Source organism: Equus asinus, chromosome 7, assembly GCF_041296235.1.
Source record: "Equus asinus isolate D_3611 breed Donkey chromosome 7, EquAss-T2T_v2, whole genome shotgun sequence".
Lineage (NCBI taxonomy): Eukaryota > Metazoa > Chordata > Mammalia > Perissodactyla > Equidae > Equus > Equus asinus.
Genome location: NC_091796.1, coordinates 65121498 through 65138396, shown reverse-complemented (window position 1 = coordinate 65138396; position 16899 = coordinate 65121498). Strand labels below are relative to the sequence as shown.

Sequence of the window (16899 nt, the reverse complement as noted above, 5' to 3'; positions counted from 1 at the left end):
CCCCACTTAAATGGAAAGGAAATTGCTTCCCACCGTGGCCACTATAGGCAAGTTACCTCCATTTTCTGTTTCAGGGTCCTCATCTGTAAAATGAAGACGAGAACAGTTAGGAAGTTTAACCATTTTCGTCCATAGTAGCTAAACACAGGGCTTGGAGCAAAGCCAAAGCTCAAAACCCATTTCTCCCTCCCCCCACCCCGTTCCTCCCCCTCCCTCCCCCCCTTCCTCCCCCTCCGCATCCTCTATTCTACCTTTTGCTCTTCTTCCTCTTTTCCTCTTACTTTTAAATCTTGTTACAAACTCTGGACTTTGCACATAAAAGTAAGCAATTATTATTATTATTATTTTAGTTGTCAGAGACATTGACCTTGAGTTAAAATTATAACTTTATCTGAGTATACACTTCCCTTTAAATTTTGCAGATATGAATGCCTTCTTTTTTCTCTTCAGCCTAATTCATTTGAATCTCAGCACGTGGGCAAGTTACAAGGGTCTGAAATCATGTTATGTAGAGCCAAGCAAAGTTACTGTCCTGAGCTGAGTCTTCTGTTGAAATATATCTGTAAATTTAAGTTTTTCACGAGGAAGAGTCTCCTTGCTGCTTTGAATACTCTTTGCTTCTTTCCTCAATCAAGATTTGTTTTATTTTATTTCTCAGACACCTAGTTTATCTGTGTTCCAAGTTATTCTAACATGTATGGACTTTCCCCCATTTATTGGAGTCTCTACTAGATGTGAAAAGAATTGGGGAGAAAAGCAGACAGCCTTATCAAGTGGAGGTCATTATCATTTACGATTCTCGAGAGGAAGGCAGAAACAACACCGACCTGCTTTTGATGGTCTGCATCCACCAGCTGGTGGCCGAGACTGGTTTGGGGTGGAGAGGTGCCATCACTTGCAGTACGTTATCTTCCTAAGTTGCTTTAGTGTTCTTGGGAGCTCCTTCAGGGAAAAACTGACAGCTCCTACTTCTCTCTCATCCAAAGCACCAGGCCTATAGATTTGCTAAACTTATTGGTTTCTTCCTTATGCTTAATAATGGATATTCAACATTTGAAACATGGTGTCACCATGCCTTTAATGTAAGGGTGGAAACTGCCACCACTGAAAAAGTCTTGACATCACTCAAATTTTCTAGGACCCTCTTTTGTTTCCCAGGGCATCTGAATTCTTAACGTATGTTTAAACCTGAACATATTGCTTACTGCTTCCAGATACTGAGGCCATCCTGCCTTTACTGGAAATGCTGGACTACCCCACTCAGTTGCAAACAGTGGTAAAAGAATGCTATATTGGTGGCCTATTGTTCTAGACTAGTAGACCCTGGAAGACATTTGTAACATGTTTATTAAGTTTTAGATTTTAAAGCGAATATTTACTGGGTCAGCTGTTTAATGTTTTTTCACTAATTAGACTAATTCCTTACAGTTCGCCCCTCCTCTGTGTTTTATGTTTATTGTGACCTATATAACACACAAAAATACATAAAGTCTCAACCATAGTAAAAACTGTAATAAATAATTAAGTAACTTCATTATGGAGTTCTTCTTGGCCAGAGTTCTTTTAGCCACATCTTCCTCCCTCCCATTCTCCCTTTTGTTTTGAAGTCTCCCCAGGCCTACGTCTTGGGGGACCATAATTAACAGGCCTTTGTTCCAGTGGCCTCTGTTCTCCTGGCCCACTTCCCTGAGTGATGTTTTGGAACAACCAGTGGGTCCGGGGCTTTCATTCTCCCGTCCCCTTAGGGCCTTGTGGTCTCTCTGAATTTCAAGCCTCAGATTTCACGAGAGATCTTCGCTGGGCAACACTGGTGGCCTGCCCTGCCTTGCCTTCCTGGCTCTAGGTGCTATAGAGCCAGGAGCAATGAGTGTTTCTGGAGGAGGGGAGCAAACTGCCCACCAGCTGGGCTCTGAAGTGAAGCTCTACTCTGGGTTACAGGATTCCTGGAAAGATGGTGTCCAGAACCAGCATCACGCTCTTTGTAGGTCTAACTAGGTTCTGATGTGGCACCAACATCTGGTTTTCCCTGGAGATGTTTACATGCAACTGGTCTGTGGAACCAGTCCACCAGGCAGCTCATCCCACCGAGAAAATGTGTGCAGATGAGTTAACTTCACGACTGAGCTGAACTGAATGGCTGCCAGTAGCGTAGTAATGTGTTTTGAGAAGTTTTGAAAGAGAGAGAGGAAAAGCTGGTTTCCCATCTCATTCAAATAATTTTCCATTCCTCAGGGGGAGAAAGGAAAGTCTGAGAATCCAGCAGAATTAATGCAGGTTACCCATTACTTCATTTTATAATGTTTGGCAAGGAAAACATGTAAGTCAGTTAAATCTGTTTATTTGGCTCTTCCAGGCATTCCGTGTAAATGGGGCCTGGCTGGAGGGGACAGTGCAGTTACTTCTGCTCGGACGCCTTAGTGGAGAGAACGAGGTCTGTTTTACAAGCAGGGCGGGCAGCACCTGCATTCTAACAGGATCATCAGGGACCCAAGGGTTTACTTGAGCATTTGTAAGCAGTGGCTGTCCTGCTCGTGAAGAACGAGCAGCCCATCTCCGAGCCCTCAGGCTGTTATGGAAAAGCTGTTCCGGGTGGCCCAGGTTCAGCTCCTGTTCTGCCAGTGCCAGCAGCGTGACTTTGGGCAAGCGGTGAAATCTCTTTGCACATGCTAAGGAAAACTGCCATGTTCAGAGGATTGTTGTGAGAATCCCATGCCACAACAGACGTGAAAGCGCCTTATAACCTGTGAACCAATGTAATAATGTGTTCTAAAAAAAATCGTGCTTCACACTGACAGTAAGAAAGGCAGGTTTTCAGCTACAACATGGCAGCAGGTTGGGTATTGGATCTGTAGAGTATCAGGATTCTCGGAAGGAAAATATTGACTTCCCAGACCAATTCCAAACATGCATGACCGGTACTGGCGAAGAGACCACCTGGTAGGACGGCGTCCAGTGCCGTCCTTAGTGGAGGCCATAGGCTACGTTGGTCCCGCAGCAGACCTGGCCGCAGCGCGTCTCAGCGGCAGCGGGTGAGAGCAGAGCCCGCGCGGGGCGGACGAGGACGACGACAGCTGAACACCGGCCGGTCAGACAATGCTGGGCGCCTGCTCACACCACTGCGTTTCTTCTCCACAGCCGTTGACTCCACTTCAATTGTTGTCTGCATTTTACAGGGGAGAATTCTTGGAGAGATGTCCAAATTAGACAGCTAGAAAGTAGCAGATCAGGGAATTCAAACTCAGGTCTGACTCCCTTTCGGACCCACACCCTTAACCTCTGTTAGAGGGAGAGGAGTATAGCAAGGCTTGTTTCCTGCCTGGAGGCCCCAGTGCAGAAACTGTCTTTTCCTCTACAAACTCTATGAGGATGACCCCGGAATTCCTTAGGGTTACCCAGAAAAATAAAAATAGAGAGGGAGGTAGAGATGCTGACACAGGTCTGTAATATTGTTGCTTAGGATTAGCTAGGAGCAGGGCCCCTCTCAGGACGGTGGGGTCTCAAGAGGACCCTGGACTCTCCCTTCTGAGATTTTAGGACAGATGTTTCAAGACTGCCCTCTGTGAGGACAGATACTATGTTTTTCGTTTCTAAGGATTCTCTTCAGCATTCAGTGCCTTGTACATCATTAAAAAAGAAATATCTTGTGTCCAGTAGAAGTAATAGAAATGAAAGCAAAAACAAAATGCCTCCTCTAGGCCCTACCCTTTTAACACTTCTAAAAGTGCCAGCTCTGAAGCCTGTGGCTCTGCCACTCTCCACGGCTGAGCTCTGAAGGCCACGCCTGCACTGTTCTGCTGGGCAGCTGAGGCCCACCCGGCCCCACCGTGTTAGCGAGGAAGCTTCACTCCCATCTACCTTCTGGTTGAAACGTCCACTGAATTCACCGCACGACTGGAGGAAGGAGTAGATGTGACTGGAAGGGAAATGGAGCTATTTGGCTTTGCATTCACGACTTTTGGTCCTCTGGGATTCTTGTTTTTTTTCTAGTGGTGTTTACAAATAAAATAAACAGACGTGAAAGCTTCAGTGAAACGGAGAGAGAATGCTCACTAACAGGGTGATGCTGATTCACGCATGTCTGTAGTTTCACTTGGCGAAGACTCTCTTTTCATTTTTCTCATTCTTTGATTTTTTTTCCCTTCCTTGCTGATAACATAGACGTGGAAACATCTTTAATATGTTATTTTGTAACCAACGACTACCTTATGCTTCACATCCATTTGGATCATTGTGAAGGTATCCGCAAGGAATTTGACTGGAAAGGAAAAGACGTAATGATGCCCAGAGGCCAGGGGCTGTTTTATCCGGTGCAGAGGCAGAATCCTGCATTCTCACTGGAAGCCAAACCTGGGACTGTATGACTGGTGCCCACTCACTAGTGTGTGAGAAAGGTCTGGGTGAGTTGCTGAAGCTCCCAGGGCCAAAGAAATGATGCTCAAAGCACATAACCTGCCAAACAAAACCATCAGTCTTGCTTCTCTGTGAAGGATTCCTATCCAGGTACCTTCACTGGACCTCAGTGAGGTCTGTTCTTAAGACAGAGTGTCCCAGCTTTCATCTTCTACTCCTGTCATTGGTGAGTTCACTTTCTTGCGCTTAATATCCTTTCCCGGTAGTTTCCTAGGTAATTTACAGAGTTGTCCAGTGGGAGACCTTCATGCTAAAGATAAGGCAGCCTCATCCTTCTTGGCTTCACACTTACTGGCCATCTGACCTTGCCACTTGACCTTTCTGAACCTCAGTATTCTGCACTGCCTACTTCACAGAATGGCTATATGCATAAATTCAGTAGTGTGTGTGAAAAGACTCTAAAGGCTACAAAGCATTATGCAAATTTAAGGCCCTTTAATTTTCTTCATAATTTTAGAAAAAGCAGGTCATTGTTTGTAAGTGGAAGATGGAATAAAGAAAAAATACTTTTTCATTTTGTTCAAATAATGTTTATGGTAAAATCATATAAATTGAAGCTTTTGTATGAACCATATTTGAATATGTAGGATTCATTAGTGTGACAAAATAGAAATATATTGAACTGATGTATCAGTTTACAATTAAAAAAATTAGAAGCTGATGTATTTTGTAACCACATAGTAGCAAGTATTATTGGAATACTTTTTAATCCACAATCAAGGTGATTAGAAAGCTGGTTGCTTTGCACTGCTTAGGTATAACGTTTATACAATTATTCTATTTATTTAGAATCCCAAAGTAGAACAATTAAATTAGTATAATTAATTATAGGTTAATCAGAATTATTTAACTTATTCTACTTATGCAGATTACTCCTTCATTAGGTATAGAGAATGGTTTTTTCTTCCTAATTCAAATACCTTATATTTACATAGTGCTTTGTAATTTTCAAGGCCTTTCACAGACACTACTTAATTTGAGGCTTAATATAAACTTTCTGCGTTTTCCTCTCAAAGTAATATAGGAGGTGAGACATGAGACATTGGTGACCCCAACAGTCCCAGGAAACCTGAGACTCAGTGGATCCTAAGGCACTGGTGAAGCCAGACTTTCCTCTTTGATGCTCTCCGAGCCCTGCCTCCCTTCCCCGTGGTCCTTGCCACGGTTGTGTTTGTATATTCATTTCTGTGATGACTTGGTGAATGCTTTTCTCTTCCAGGAGATGTGAAGTTCCATGAGGGCAGGACTGGTGTGTTTGCTCACCTCCACCTCCCCAGCTCCTCACACAGTGTCTGGCACTTAGTAGGGCTCAGTAGAGATTTGATGAATGAATGAATGAGTCCAGAAGGTTACCTGTTACACTACGTAGGGTCTACTTTTTTGAGACTCCCAGGAGAAGTTTCTTTGTGGTCTTACTATTGCAAACAACATTGTTTCTCTGACACAGTTGGTTTGTTCTTAACCCACAGACACTCTCAGCTGTGTCCGCATTCATATTTTCCTGTTCTTGTTGGCAATAAGAAAGTTTAGAAATGAATTGTGGTTGACCCTTAGCAGGTGTGTAGGACTTCACAGTATATACTTTGTGCACTGGCCACCTTCCTGCATACAATTTATGCCCCGTTCCTTACTTTCCCTTTTGCTTTCTTTTTTTTTTAACCTTCCTTTTGTTTATTATATTGCATATTTTCTGTGACCTTTACTATTGTCTTAAACATATTTGGCAGCAAGGCAGGTTATAAAAAATAGTACTCATATGAATGGCCCTTAATGTACTGGAGGCAATAGATTAAAGGTTAGAATTTCAAGGATGGGATATTTTCATACGACTAATTTATTTCCAATTTTGGGGTTTTTTTTTGTTTCATGGTGAAGTGGTGGTAAGAATTGATGTTCACACTGAGATTCTTGGGTTCTAGCAATGTAAGATCATGTAATTGCATAGAAATGTGGACTTTGCTGTCCATTCCATGTTTAGAGTGTGTGTGAGAAATAAGAAAGTCACCTGAACAGTGCTTTGCCAAAAAGGTTGCTTGGTTCTCTCTTGGTCTGCTCCTGCATCCTTTACTGTGTGGAGATGTGGTCGAGGCAGGCTCTTCTCTGGCCCACCACTCTGTTTTGCTCTGTCTTTCCTCTGGGCTTCAGGGATGTCAATGAATGGAGAACTTATTTCCCACGCTGAGAGCGTGGTCCAGGATAGACCATCTCGGGCATTCTTTTGACTTGAGAAATGCTGTCTGACCCATCACGTCCCCAAATTAAACCTTTAAAATAGTTCCAGCCACAATTTCCATGGTGCTCAAGTGACCAGATTTGTAGCACCAGCTTCTTTGTGCTTCTGAAACTCTCGTGGCCCCGCTGTGGGGGCAGGGAGCCGTGTTTACATGTGAAGCGCCACTTTCAGATAGACTCACGATTGTGTGACTTTCAGTATTCGCTATGTCCTCACTCTTGGCCAACACAAATATGTTATCACATCCGACCTTCCTCTGCATAAGAATGACTTTGGAAGGCCACAAGATTCTCTAATAAACAAATAATGAAGGAAATGGGAGCACCTGCAAAAGGAAGGAAACCCTCAGACTGCAGATTGGGAGATAAGACGTAACAAAGCAGTCCACGTTCTTGTGAAGTGATGGGCCCTTCCAAGAATGCAGGACGCTGTGACCGCTCCGATGGAATTCCTGCCCTGGAACACTTGTTCCAACACAAGCACGCCAGGCTAGCCAGACAGGGAAGATTGTCTGATCCTCTGTCACTGAATGAACCCCCGCCTTCACCCCAGGGCCTCCCCTGACCCCACCTAGGAGGCAGAGGAGGGGAAGCTCCTGGTGCCATTACCTTGAAATTAACTCTTGAAGGGCGACAACTCCCATAGGTAATCTGCTAATCCCAGCCCTTCTCCTGGTCCCCTGCTGCCCATCCTCCCTTCCCCCACCCCAAATCTTTGGAGGTCTGTTTGTGAGGACCGTCCTTAGGGTTGGGAGGAACGATGCTCCCTTCTTATTCTTACTGGAGAAACATCTCAGCCTCCATTAGCCTCGGTTTCCTTCTCTGAAAACAATCCAGTGAGACTAGAGGGTCTCCAAAGTCCTTGCACCTCTGATTGCTTTACAGTATTAACCGTTTCCTCCTTCCAAAGATGCTCGAACCTCTCTAGAAATGCTCGTTTGACTTCTCTAGATTGTCTTTGCTTCTTTCACTCCTTGTAGGAATAGAAGGCTCTGGATTCAGACTCCCTGGGTTCAAATGCTTGCTTCATAACTTGCTAGCTATGAGCTCATAAGCAATTTCCTTAAACTTTTTAAGCCTCAGTTTCCTCATCAGAGGGAAAAAAAGGAATAATGGTAATGATTATTATGCCCGTTTCCCAGGTTTGTTGTGAGGATTAGGAGAGAAAACCCAAGTACAGCATCTCATGTTCTTTTTTTCTTCCTTCCTCTCCCCTCCTCTATCTTCCTAGCTTTCTCTCCTACTCTGCCTACCACCTCCTTTTCCCTCTACTTTCCTCACTCCCTCCTCTTCCTCGCATACTCCTCTGTACAGCTTGGGTAAAAGAGAATCTAAAAGGGACCACCAGCCAGATATTGGGCAGGAATATTTGAGTTCCTAGCCCCTGTTTCACTCCTACCTCCCATGATGACTAGGGAGGTGAGCCCAGAGACCCTGTGTCTACAGCATCAGCAGGTAGCACAGGGGGACGCCAGGGGCACAGAGCTGCAGGGACAGGTGAGAAGTGCTTGGGTGCATTTCTTTTTAAAGTGGCTACAAGCACATCTAGTCTTTTAAAAAGCCGTTCTCAGATGAAGCAATGACCTCACCTTAGTTCAGGAAGTTTCTTAAAACATCTGCTGCCTCGAGATTCGTTAGGTTCTCAGAGCGGTTTTCCTTTTGGACCTATGGCCACCACGATGACTGAGGGGACCGCGGGAAGGTAGAGAGGGGGACACGGAAGAGAAAAAGGAGAGAGGAAGGAACAAAATACAAGTTGGTATAGGTAGGTGCCTGGCGTACTTTGGAGTTGGTTTGGTAAGGAGTTTGCGGTTGAGTTTTAGGAGAGTTTTCTTTTTAAACCATACCTAATTCATCCTGAAGCTCCACTGCTTAGGAAGCTGTGAGGTTAGAACTGTATCTACAGATGAGCTGGCAAACAGGTGACTAGGATCCCACAGTCAGTGGTAATTAGGTTTCACCTCAAGTGCCTGCCCTACCAGTTTGTAACATCTGCTGAGAATGCTGTGTTGAGAAAGATTCTGAGGCAGTACTACAATTTCTTATCAGTGTCTGCCATCGGCAAAGCAAGAGTGATGGGTATATATGGACCGTGTACTTGCCAGTTGTAGATTAAGATGTACAATGATGACATCACCATCTCAAGCAGGGGCAAAATAACCTAAGACTGCTCCAAAATATAGGGTGACATGCTGAAAGAGGAAGAGAGGAGTGTTCTTTTCTTGGGGTGAGGGTGGGAGATGGAATGGGGATGAGAGAGTGGAGAAGACAGGGCTGCTGCAATGAATTGGGAAGGAAAAAGAACTTGTTGCATGGGGGGGGATATAGAATATACATGGACTTTAACTCTTTGGGACATGAAGTCTTATGAAACAGTGCTTTATCAAAAGTCTCTCCTTGCATCTGTTAATGTTCAGCCTCGCTAAGGTGGACTCCAGTAATTCAGCTGGACGTATCTACTGAGCGTAAATGGTTTTCTAGGTTTCCCACTGATGTTTCTGTCTTAAGCTATTGATACTTGCAAATAAAAGGAAAAACAGTTTAATTCAAGTGTATGGAAGAATCCTTGCTTGTCCTCAATTTCCTTGATGAAAAGTTCAGGCTTTTAGATAAATTTGACTATATCAAAGGCTTTAAAAGCTGTCTCCTGCTTTGAAAATAGTTTCTATTACAGATGATAATTTAAATCTAAGGAGTGAAGCAAAATTTGGTCATGGGTACTCAATACAAACTCAAATTGGAATTGTCCTTGTGTCCTCAAGGTGCTTAGGTTCATTAGAATAAATTAGGGACCGGCCCCATGGCCGAATGGTTAAGTCTGCAGGCTCTGCTTCAGCAGTCCAGGGTTTCGCAAGTTCGAATCCTGGGCACAGACATGGCACTGCTCATCAGGTCATGCCGAGGTGCCATCCCACATGCCACAACTAAAATACGAAACTATGTACTGGGGGGATTTGGGGAGAAAAAGCAGGGAAAAAAAAAAGAAGATTGGCAACAGTTGTTAGCTCAGGTGCCACTCTTTAAAAAAAAAAAAGAGAATAAATTAGAATGTCTTCCAAAAGGTTTTCATTTTTTAAAACAAATATTTGTATGTATGTTATAATGACAGTCACTATTTCAAACTGCCAGGTTTGTAACTGCAGGACACTTGTGTAGATTTTTTTCTAGGTCATGATTTTGCAGTTATAAACTCTCAGCTTTCTGAAGCAGCACAATGAGGACGTGTAAGAAATTACGTATTAATGTTTGTTTTCTCCTTTCTGTACTGACTCCCCCCACTTGCTGTATTAAACAGAACCTTCATTCCTATTGATTGCACCTTCATATTTTTGTTTTGTGCTCAGTTCACAGCTTCATATTGATCTCCCTTCTCTGTTTTTTATTCAAACCATCCTGGCTGCTTTAACCTATTTACCAAACTCCTACCATAAGCACCTTCTTACACCTTTGCTTAAAACCACCCAGCAGTTTCCCAGTGCCTATAGGCTAAAGCCCACTGGAGGCGTGCACGCTGTATCGGACCGCAGCCCCATCCCCGCCCTCTCCGTGCCTCATGACCTATGCCCCTGCCACGTCAGACTTCTTACGGCTCCCTCTGCATTCCGTGCTGAGTCTTATCTCCGGGGTTCTGTATGTAGCATTTCTCCACCCTTCGTCTTTTTGTCCACCAGGTAAACTCTTACCCTTTGAAATCCAGCCCAAGCATTGTCTTTAGTCACCAAGCCCTTCTCTCTGCTTTCACTTTGGTTTTGTCCGTCCTTGCTCGCGCAGGATCTCCAGGCTGCATGCTGTAGTAGGACCAGATGGATCGTTAAATAATTAAATACTTTCACAGGCTCTGGGGACCCCAGGAGCTCCCAGTGATCCGGCAATTAAAGGGTTACTGCCTGTTCCAGCAGGAGGCCCCCCGGGACCCTGTCCCAGCGCTTTGGCTCTATCCATTTGCGTTCAGCAGGTAATACTTTCAATTTCCCCCTTAATTACATGGTTTTCCATCCTTTACGGTGTTGCCTCTTGCACACTCTTCTATCTCGCCTCCTGAATTATAGCTTCTATGAAGGCAAGGATACAGTCTTTCCCAACGGAGAATCCCCAGCATCCAGCACAGAATGGAAAATGAAGTAGGTGCTTAATAAATGTGGAATGAGAATGAGACCATCTCCCGGGGCAGGGGCGGGATAGTGTAGAAATGACCGTGAGCTGATTTCTGGTTGGCTCAGAATCTCCCCACGCTGGTTTCTTTTCTAGCAGTGCTTCTTATCTAGGGTGATTTGGTCCCCCAGGGACATCTGGCAATGTCTGGAGACAGCTTTAGTTGTCACCAATGTGGTGGTGGGGGTGCTCCAGACATCTAGTGGGTAGAGGCGAGAGACGCTGCTGAACGTTCTGCATGCGTAGGGCAGCCTCACAGCAAAGAGCTGTCGAGTCCAGCATGTCAGCTGTGCGCAGGTTGAGATGCTGCCTTACAGCCTTGGCAAAAAGTTCCTTTCCTCCGCACTGCCTCCGCACTCCCCTTCTCTCCTCCGTTAATGCCTTTCTCCCTACTGTCCCCCGTTCCATGGTTCTGGTGAGTCTGCACCCAGGAATGGAAGACCAGAGGCATTCCTTTTTCTTCTCTCTAACTTTCCTTTCCTTTGCTGCCTGAGGAGGTCCCTTTACACCTTGTCTCTGCCAGAGTCCCTCCAAGTTTAAGGTCCCTCCCTTCCTTACATGCCTAAAAGTGAAAGTTGTTGAACAATGTGTAAGATCTGAAGATTACTTGCGCACCACAACGTACTCAAGACAGTGTCTGGGATCCGAGAGAGAACTAGTGAAGGACCCAGAGGACACTTGAGTCTGGATACCTGACTGTGTCTGAAGGACATCAAAACACCCGTGGAACATGGGGAAAACGGGCCGCCGGTCAGTTTTGTTCATGGGGAAGGAGCCCATTGTTCCCTCCTCGTGAGTGGCTGGTTTTGTTTTATCTTTATGTAGCCACTATCCTCTTTTTTCCCCACAGACTGACTCATTCTTTTTGTGATCTTTGTTTTAGCCTTTTTTTTTGGTTTCTTCCGATGAACTCTTTATTTTCCTGCATAATGTCAAAATATTTTCTTCAAAGGCAATTTCCTTTAAAAATAAACTGTTATCAGGAGAGAAGCTATGTTCACAGCTGGTAAAGGCATGATTAAATAATCCCCATATGGGGAATTAAAAGGCAATTTCATAATATAGCTGTAGAATACAAAGAGAAAATCGAAGGAAACATTCCAGTTAGTTAGGAAAACTTTTAATGAAATGAAGTGTTTGAACTCTATTTGATTTTTGTTTTTTGTTTTTTTTTGCCAGCTTCCCATGTGTGCGTGTTTTACTTGGTTGAGAATTTGTAAGAGGTTATCTTCAGACAGTTATAGGCTTCCTGAGAGTTTGGTTAACCTTCTAATTACATATAAAATAGTCTACCAAATCGTTACGCTAAATGTTTTGGACATAAATTTGACATGGGTCCTTATTTTACTGCCAGTCTCCACCTTAGCTCTGTTTTTTATTTTTTATTTTTAGGGTTATCATAAGTCCAAGAGAAAACACGAATATTTCAAGAGAAACTCCTATAATCTTGATGTTCACGGAGTGCCACAGACTCCTTTGTCCATGAGTAGTGAAAATGTGAAGGAAGAGAACCTACTTTTGAATCAAAGAGACTGGGGCCCTGCCAATGACCAGCGTGTGACTCTCAGAAACCACCTAACCTCTCTGGGCCTTAGTTTGCCTCATTTGTAGACTGGGCACAATGTTACCACCCTTCAGGTTTGTGCCAAAGATTAGAGTTTATGGGTGCAAAGCCCTTGTCACAGTGCCCGGCAGGTCGTGGCTGCTCAGGAAACAATAGCCGTAATCGTTATTAGCATCGTTGTGTCCGTGATTCAGAGGACACCAGCTTTTTCCATCAAATTTCACTTTGAAACTGATAAAATGTCAGAGCTACCAAAGAGGAGTTTGTACAATGAATGTCAGAATTTCTAAGACCACAAATATACGATTCCAAGCTGAACAATAATTTTCTGCCTATCATTTTGGGACCAGTATATGTTGATTTTAGATGAGAATTCTTTGATTTTTTTTTTAGCATCATTGGGTATGGAAATCCTGTACTAGTACCAGACATCAAAACAATTTACATAGCTGTATTTGTGAGATAATGTAAATTCCATAGAAAATCGTGTTTGAATGATTATAAATGTTATTCCAGTATCAGCCCAAGATTTTTAAATAATTAATTTAGCTATGAAATTTAACATTATTTAAATATACTCAAAATGATCTAAATGTATCTTTTGAATATTTTGAACTTTGCAAGTTGATTTCATTGTATACGTTGACAGCTGAGGTAGCCTGTCTCATAAAGCTATATTAAATCTTGAAAAAAATGAAACAACTTAGAAAAATCTTTCCAAATTCTGTGAAATGACTTTCTATTTATTGTTCACATGTAGCTCAGAATATTTTAATGTATGCGTGTACACTAAAATAATCAAAATTATATATTCTAAAACCACGCCTTGAGTTTCTATAACACAAGTGACACATGCTCTGGAATGGGGTTTGAGGAGCACATTCAGTAAGCTGGTTAATGACTCTCCGTAATACAAGATTTAAAGTCTTCTTCCAAAGCATATTTATCTGTTTTATTTCTCATGAAACTTTGAATTTTATTTGAGTACCTCCATGTCATTTTTGTGTTTATCTTGAAAAACCGTATTTAACATTTTGTAAAGATTTCCATTAGTATTAATCCAGTAGATTAATTTCATTTTAATCCAATGGTTAATTTCAGAGAATGGCATTTGAATTGAGCTCTTCTTTTTCACCTTTTCTGAGAGTGCTAGATCATACCTGTTTCCTCAGGTTTAGGCTGGAGGTACTTCAGTGAAAGATAACCTGGCTATCCGCACGCAACCTTAGATGCTCACAGGAGTTTTGAAGATGCAGGGAGTCAATTATCCAGCAAAGGACGTTCTCTGATTCTAAAGAATGGGGAAAAAAATCAGTAACGTGCAGAAACAGAGAATCAGCGTAGTCTTAGAGCGGATTACTTTGTATTTTTGTCTTATGAACTTTGGATTGAACTTCTGCAGGGATCCGAGCTGGATGAAATGTCGTATCTGAGACCGATCCTTATCTCCTAAGCGTTTCCTTTGTTTCTGGGATTCTCTGGGCTTCACTCTCTTATTTTATTGTGAGTGTCCCAGAGCTTTGATCTTGCAATGAGCTCTGGTTCGCAACACAAACCCTTGCTTTGGTGTGACACACAGAGGACATGGGTATACTCAGAAAACCCACCTAGACAAGAGGTTACTTCTTCTGTGGTTAGGGCTGAAGGCAAATGGGGTAACTTCAGAATTTATTGTCTCCCATTACATTATGGGAAACTGAAAATTCACACGGGTATTTTAACATTAAGAAAGCACACCTGTGAGAACAAATTTGATGCACAGTATGTATCTGTTTCTCATTTCACTTACAATAGGTTCTTGAGCTTTAAGAATTACAATTTTCCCCTTTGTATTGCTGCAGACATAAAAATTTAGAGCCATCTTTCAGATTCCAAATTCCTGTCTGGTTAAAAAATTACCTTAAAACAGTTTGAAGCTGTACAGTAAGTACAAAAATGATTAATATACTGAGCACAAAATATATCATTCGTAGGTGTTTTTTAGCCTAAATAATAATTACAAATGCAAAGTGCAGAATAAAAATAGAAGCAACAAGTATTTTATTTGCAAATAATGTTTCGTATTTCCTGACGGTTTTAAATTTTTCTTACTTTAAGGAACAAAAGAGTAAAAATTTTCTGAACCATATAGTTCATTGTACGCACACTTTCTGAGAATGTCCTCAGTAATTAAAGGAACTCATTTAGACTATGAGCCATCGTACATGTTAGATACGCATGTACAAGGTAGTCTGCAATTAGAGGTGTCGTAAAGACAGTGCTCCCACACTCAGCTAACACTAAAGATGCTGGAGCAGAACTTCAAAGGGTTTCCTTCTTCCAGAAGATCTACCAGTAAGTTAATTATAAATACAGTTGTGTTTTTTAACATAAGTTTCTTATTTTTTGTCTTGTTTAAGGAGAAATATGTTAGGCAGCGAGCCAGATTCAGCCACATGACTATATTAATGGCAAGTTTATCATTTTGAGATGGACACTGACACTTTTATGTACCTCAAAATAAAAACAGTGAAGAAATTGATTTCATATGCTTAATAAATGAGTAATTAGGCTGGAAAAATTTTATTTGCCAACATCAGACATTTCCTTAACAGACATTTCTACTAACGGTTTTCATTAACTTTGAGGAATTTTAGCTGAAAGCCAGGAAGGAAGTGGTCTTATCATTGTGGCCATTATGTCAGCCTTCCATCCCGAGTATCCGAGATTTCTGTTATGTTGCTTTTTGTTTAGATACTTACTTAACGTTTTCTTTTAAACTGGGACTCCTCCACTCGCCGAGAAACAAGCCCTAAACTCTGTCCGGTGGGTTCATAACCTGAATTCAAGCTGTAGGTAGTGTTTGCAATGCTAAAAATGCTGACATTTGTCATTGTGAATTATGCTTCCTTTAGGAAATTCCTTTAGTAAAGAGAGGCAGTCATTTCTGACACTAATCAGATGCCTCTGTGCTGACCCTCTTGCTGAATGAGGCCGGGGTTTTTAGGCTATTTGTGCTTCAAAAGGAATAACCATTCAGTGTAGCATTTCAGTAGATAATGACCTACGAGACTTATTAGGCATATTCCACAAATGTTCCCGCCCACAGCAATGAGGAACTTAGAAAATGTGGCAGAGCTTTTCTTGTGTCTGCTGAGCACGGCTTGTAGCTCTTCATTCACATTTTTCACTTAACCTGATGGCTTTGAATTCCTTGCCTTGTGAGTTCCTATATATATAAGATTAGAAACTCCTTTTGGCTATGCAGAAGTATGGGCTTTTAGATGAAATTCAATCCATTGTAAAAGGCTTTGTTCAGAGCGATATCATTCCTTGTTGAATGTGGATGACACAGAGAAGAACATTAGTTAACTGGGGACAGAAATTGTGTTATCCAATTTAAAAAAATCTGTAGCAATAATTTTGGGAAAGACTAGAAAAATTAAACACCAGTGAGTTTATTTAAGCCTTCTAAGGAAAAGAGGAAATACGGGAAGAAAATGAAAAGTGCAGCCACTAACTCTTCCTCTGGAATGTCTTTGACTTGCCTGCTTTTCTATGCGTTGTATTCCAATGAAGTTTGGGGACTGAAAAAGAATTTTTCATATTTAAAGAGGTGATTCTTGGTACTCATCTTTGAGTAAAACGGGTTTAACAAAGTCTTTGGGAATGAAGAAGGAAAAGCATTTAGATCTCACGAAGTGTTGGGAATTATTTTCTTCTTGCCTACTTGCCAAATATGATAGCTTAAAACCCCGCGGAAGCCCTAAGAAGCTTCTGACTCCTGTCTCCCGAACACTGCCTCCAGCCAACCACTTCCAGCCCAGAGGGGAGGCTGCTCTCTCAGACTGGAGATGCCACTCTTGATGGTTGGCTGCGGATCCCGAAGAAACAGAAACACGGAGGCTGAGGCTGGTGTAGCGGGTGGGTGGGAGCCGGAGAGGTGTCCACACATCATCGATGGAGGAAGGTAAAGACCAAATATTTCATTTGTTCATAGAGCAGGATTAAAATTTTTGTTCCCTGTGGAGCACAGGCATAAGTCCTCAGACAATCTCTGCAAATTTGCTGAAGGATCCCTTGAACTTAAAAGTAAATTCTTCGGCTCTTTGAGTTAGACATTTTTACCTCCTTACACCCTTTTCAACTAATAGAAATGACAAAACACCCCACAGAAAGCTCCCTGATTGTCCTCTGTGTCCTTCTCTGCCTTTCACATCTTATTTTTCTCCCCAGATGCATTTAACAGATTTTCATTTTGTTTCGTGTAAATGAGCTTCATCTCAGAGCGGCCACGTCCCTCCCCCGTCTGAATCCACCCTTAATGGATAACCCTTACTTCCTGTTTCCCGGTCTTCCCCCTTGAAGCATTTGCTGCTCCACTGTGTTTAACATTAGCACTGGATGGTTCCCAGGCTTCATTTAAAGATGCTAAGTGAGGTTTTTTTTTTTTTTTAATTGACTTGGCTGGAAGGTGCTCATATAGTAGAAAGGATGCCGGGAAAAGAAAATGAGCAGGCATTCTAGAGAAGTGAGGTAATCGCACTGGGCAGAGGGTGGTT

At 42.5% G+C, this 16899-nt stretch overlaps 1 protein-coding gene across 1 annotated transcript; it reads left to right on the top strand.

Annotated features, from left to right (window-relative positions):
- Positions 1 to 2904: 2904 nt before the first annotated feature.
- Positions 2905 to 14099, top strand: LOC139045798 (uncharacterized). The gene is made up of 6 exons (XM_070514533.1): positions 2905 to 3029; positions 8058 to 8139; positions 10111 to 10313; positions 10478 to 10597; positions 10692 to 10763; positions 12187 to 14099. Exons 1-6 carry the CDS (start codon positions 2905 to 2907, stop codon positions 12278 to 12280), a joined length of 696 nt encoding a protein of 231 aa, XP_070370634.1. The 3' UTR covers positions 12281 to 14099.
- The last annotated feature ends 2800 nt before the right edge of the window (positions 14100 to 16899 follow it).

Coding starts and splice junctions, on each gene's coding strand:
- LOC139045798 (XM_070514533.1), top strand. CDS start 2,905: ATGCATGACCGGTACTGGCGAAGAGACCACCTGGTAGGACGGCGTCCA. Junction 8,140..10,110: donor GCACAGAGCTGCAGGGACAG/GTGAGAAGTGCT, acceptor ACCACCCAGCAG/TTTCCCAGTGCCTATAGGCT. Junction 10,598..10,691: donor TATCCATTTGCGTTCAGCAG/GTAATACTTTCA, acceptor CCTGAATTATAG/CTTCTATGAAGGCAAGGATA.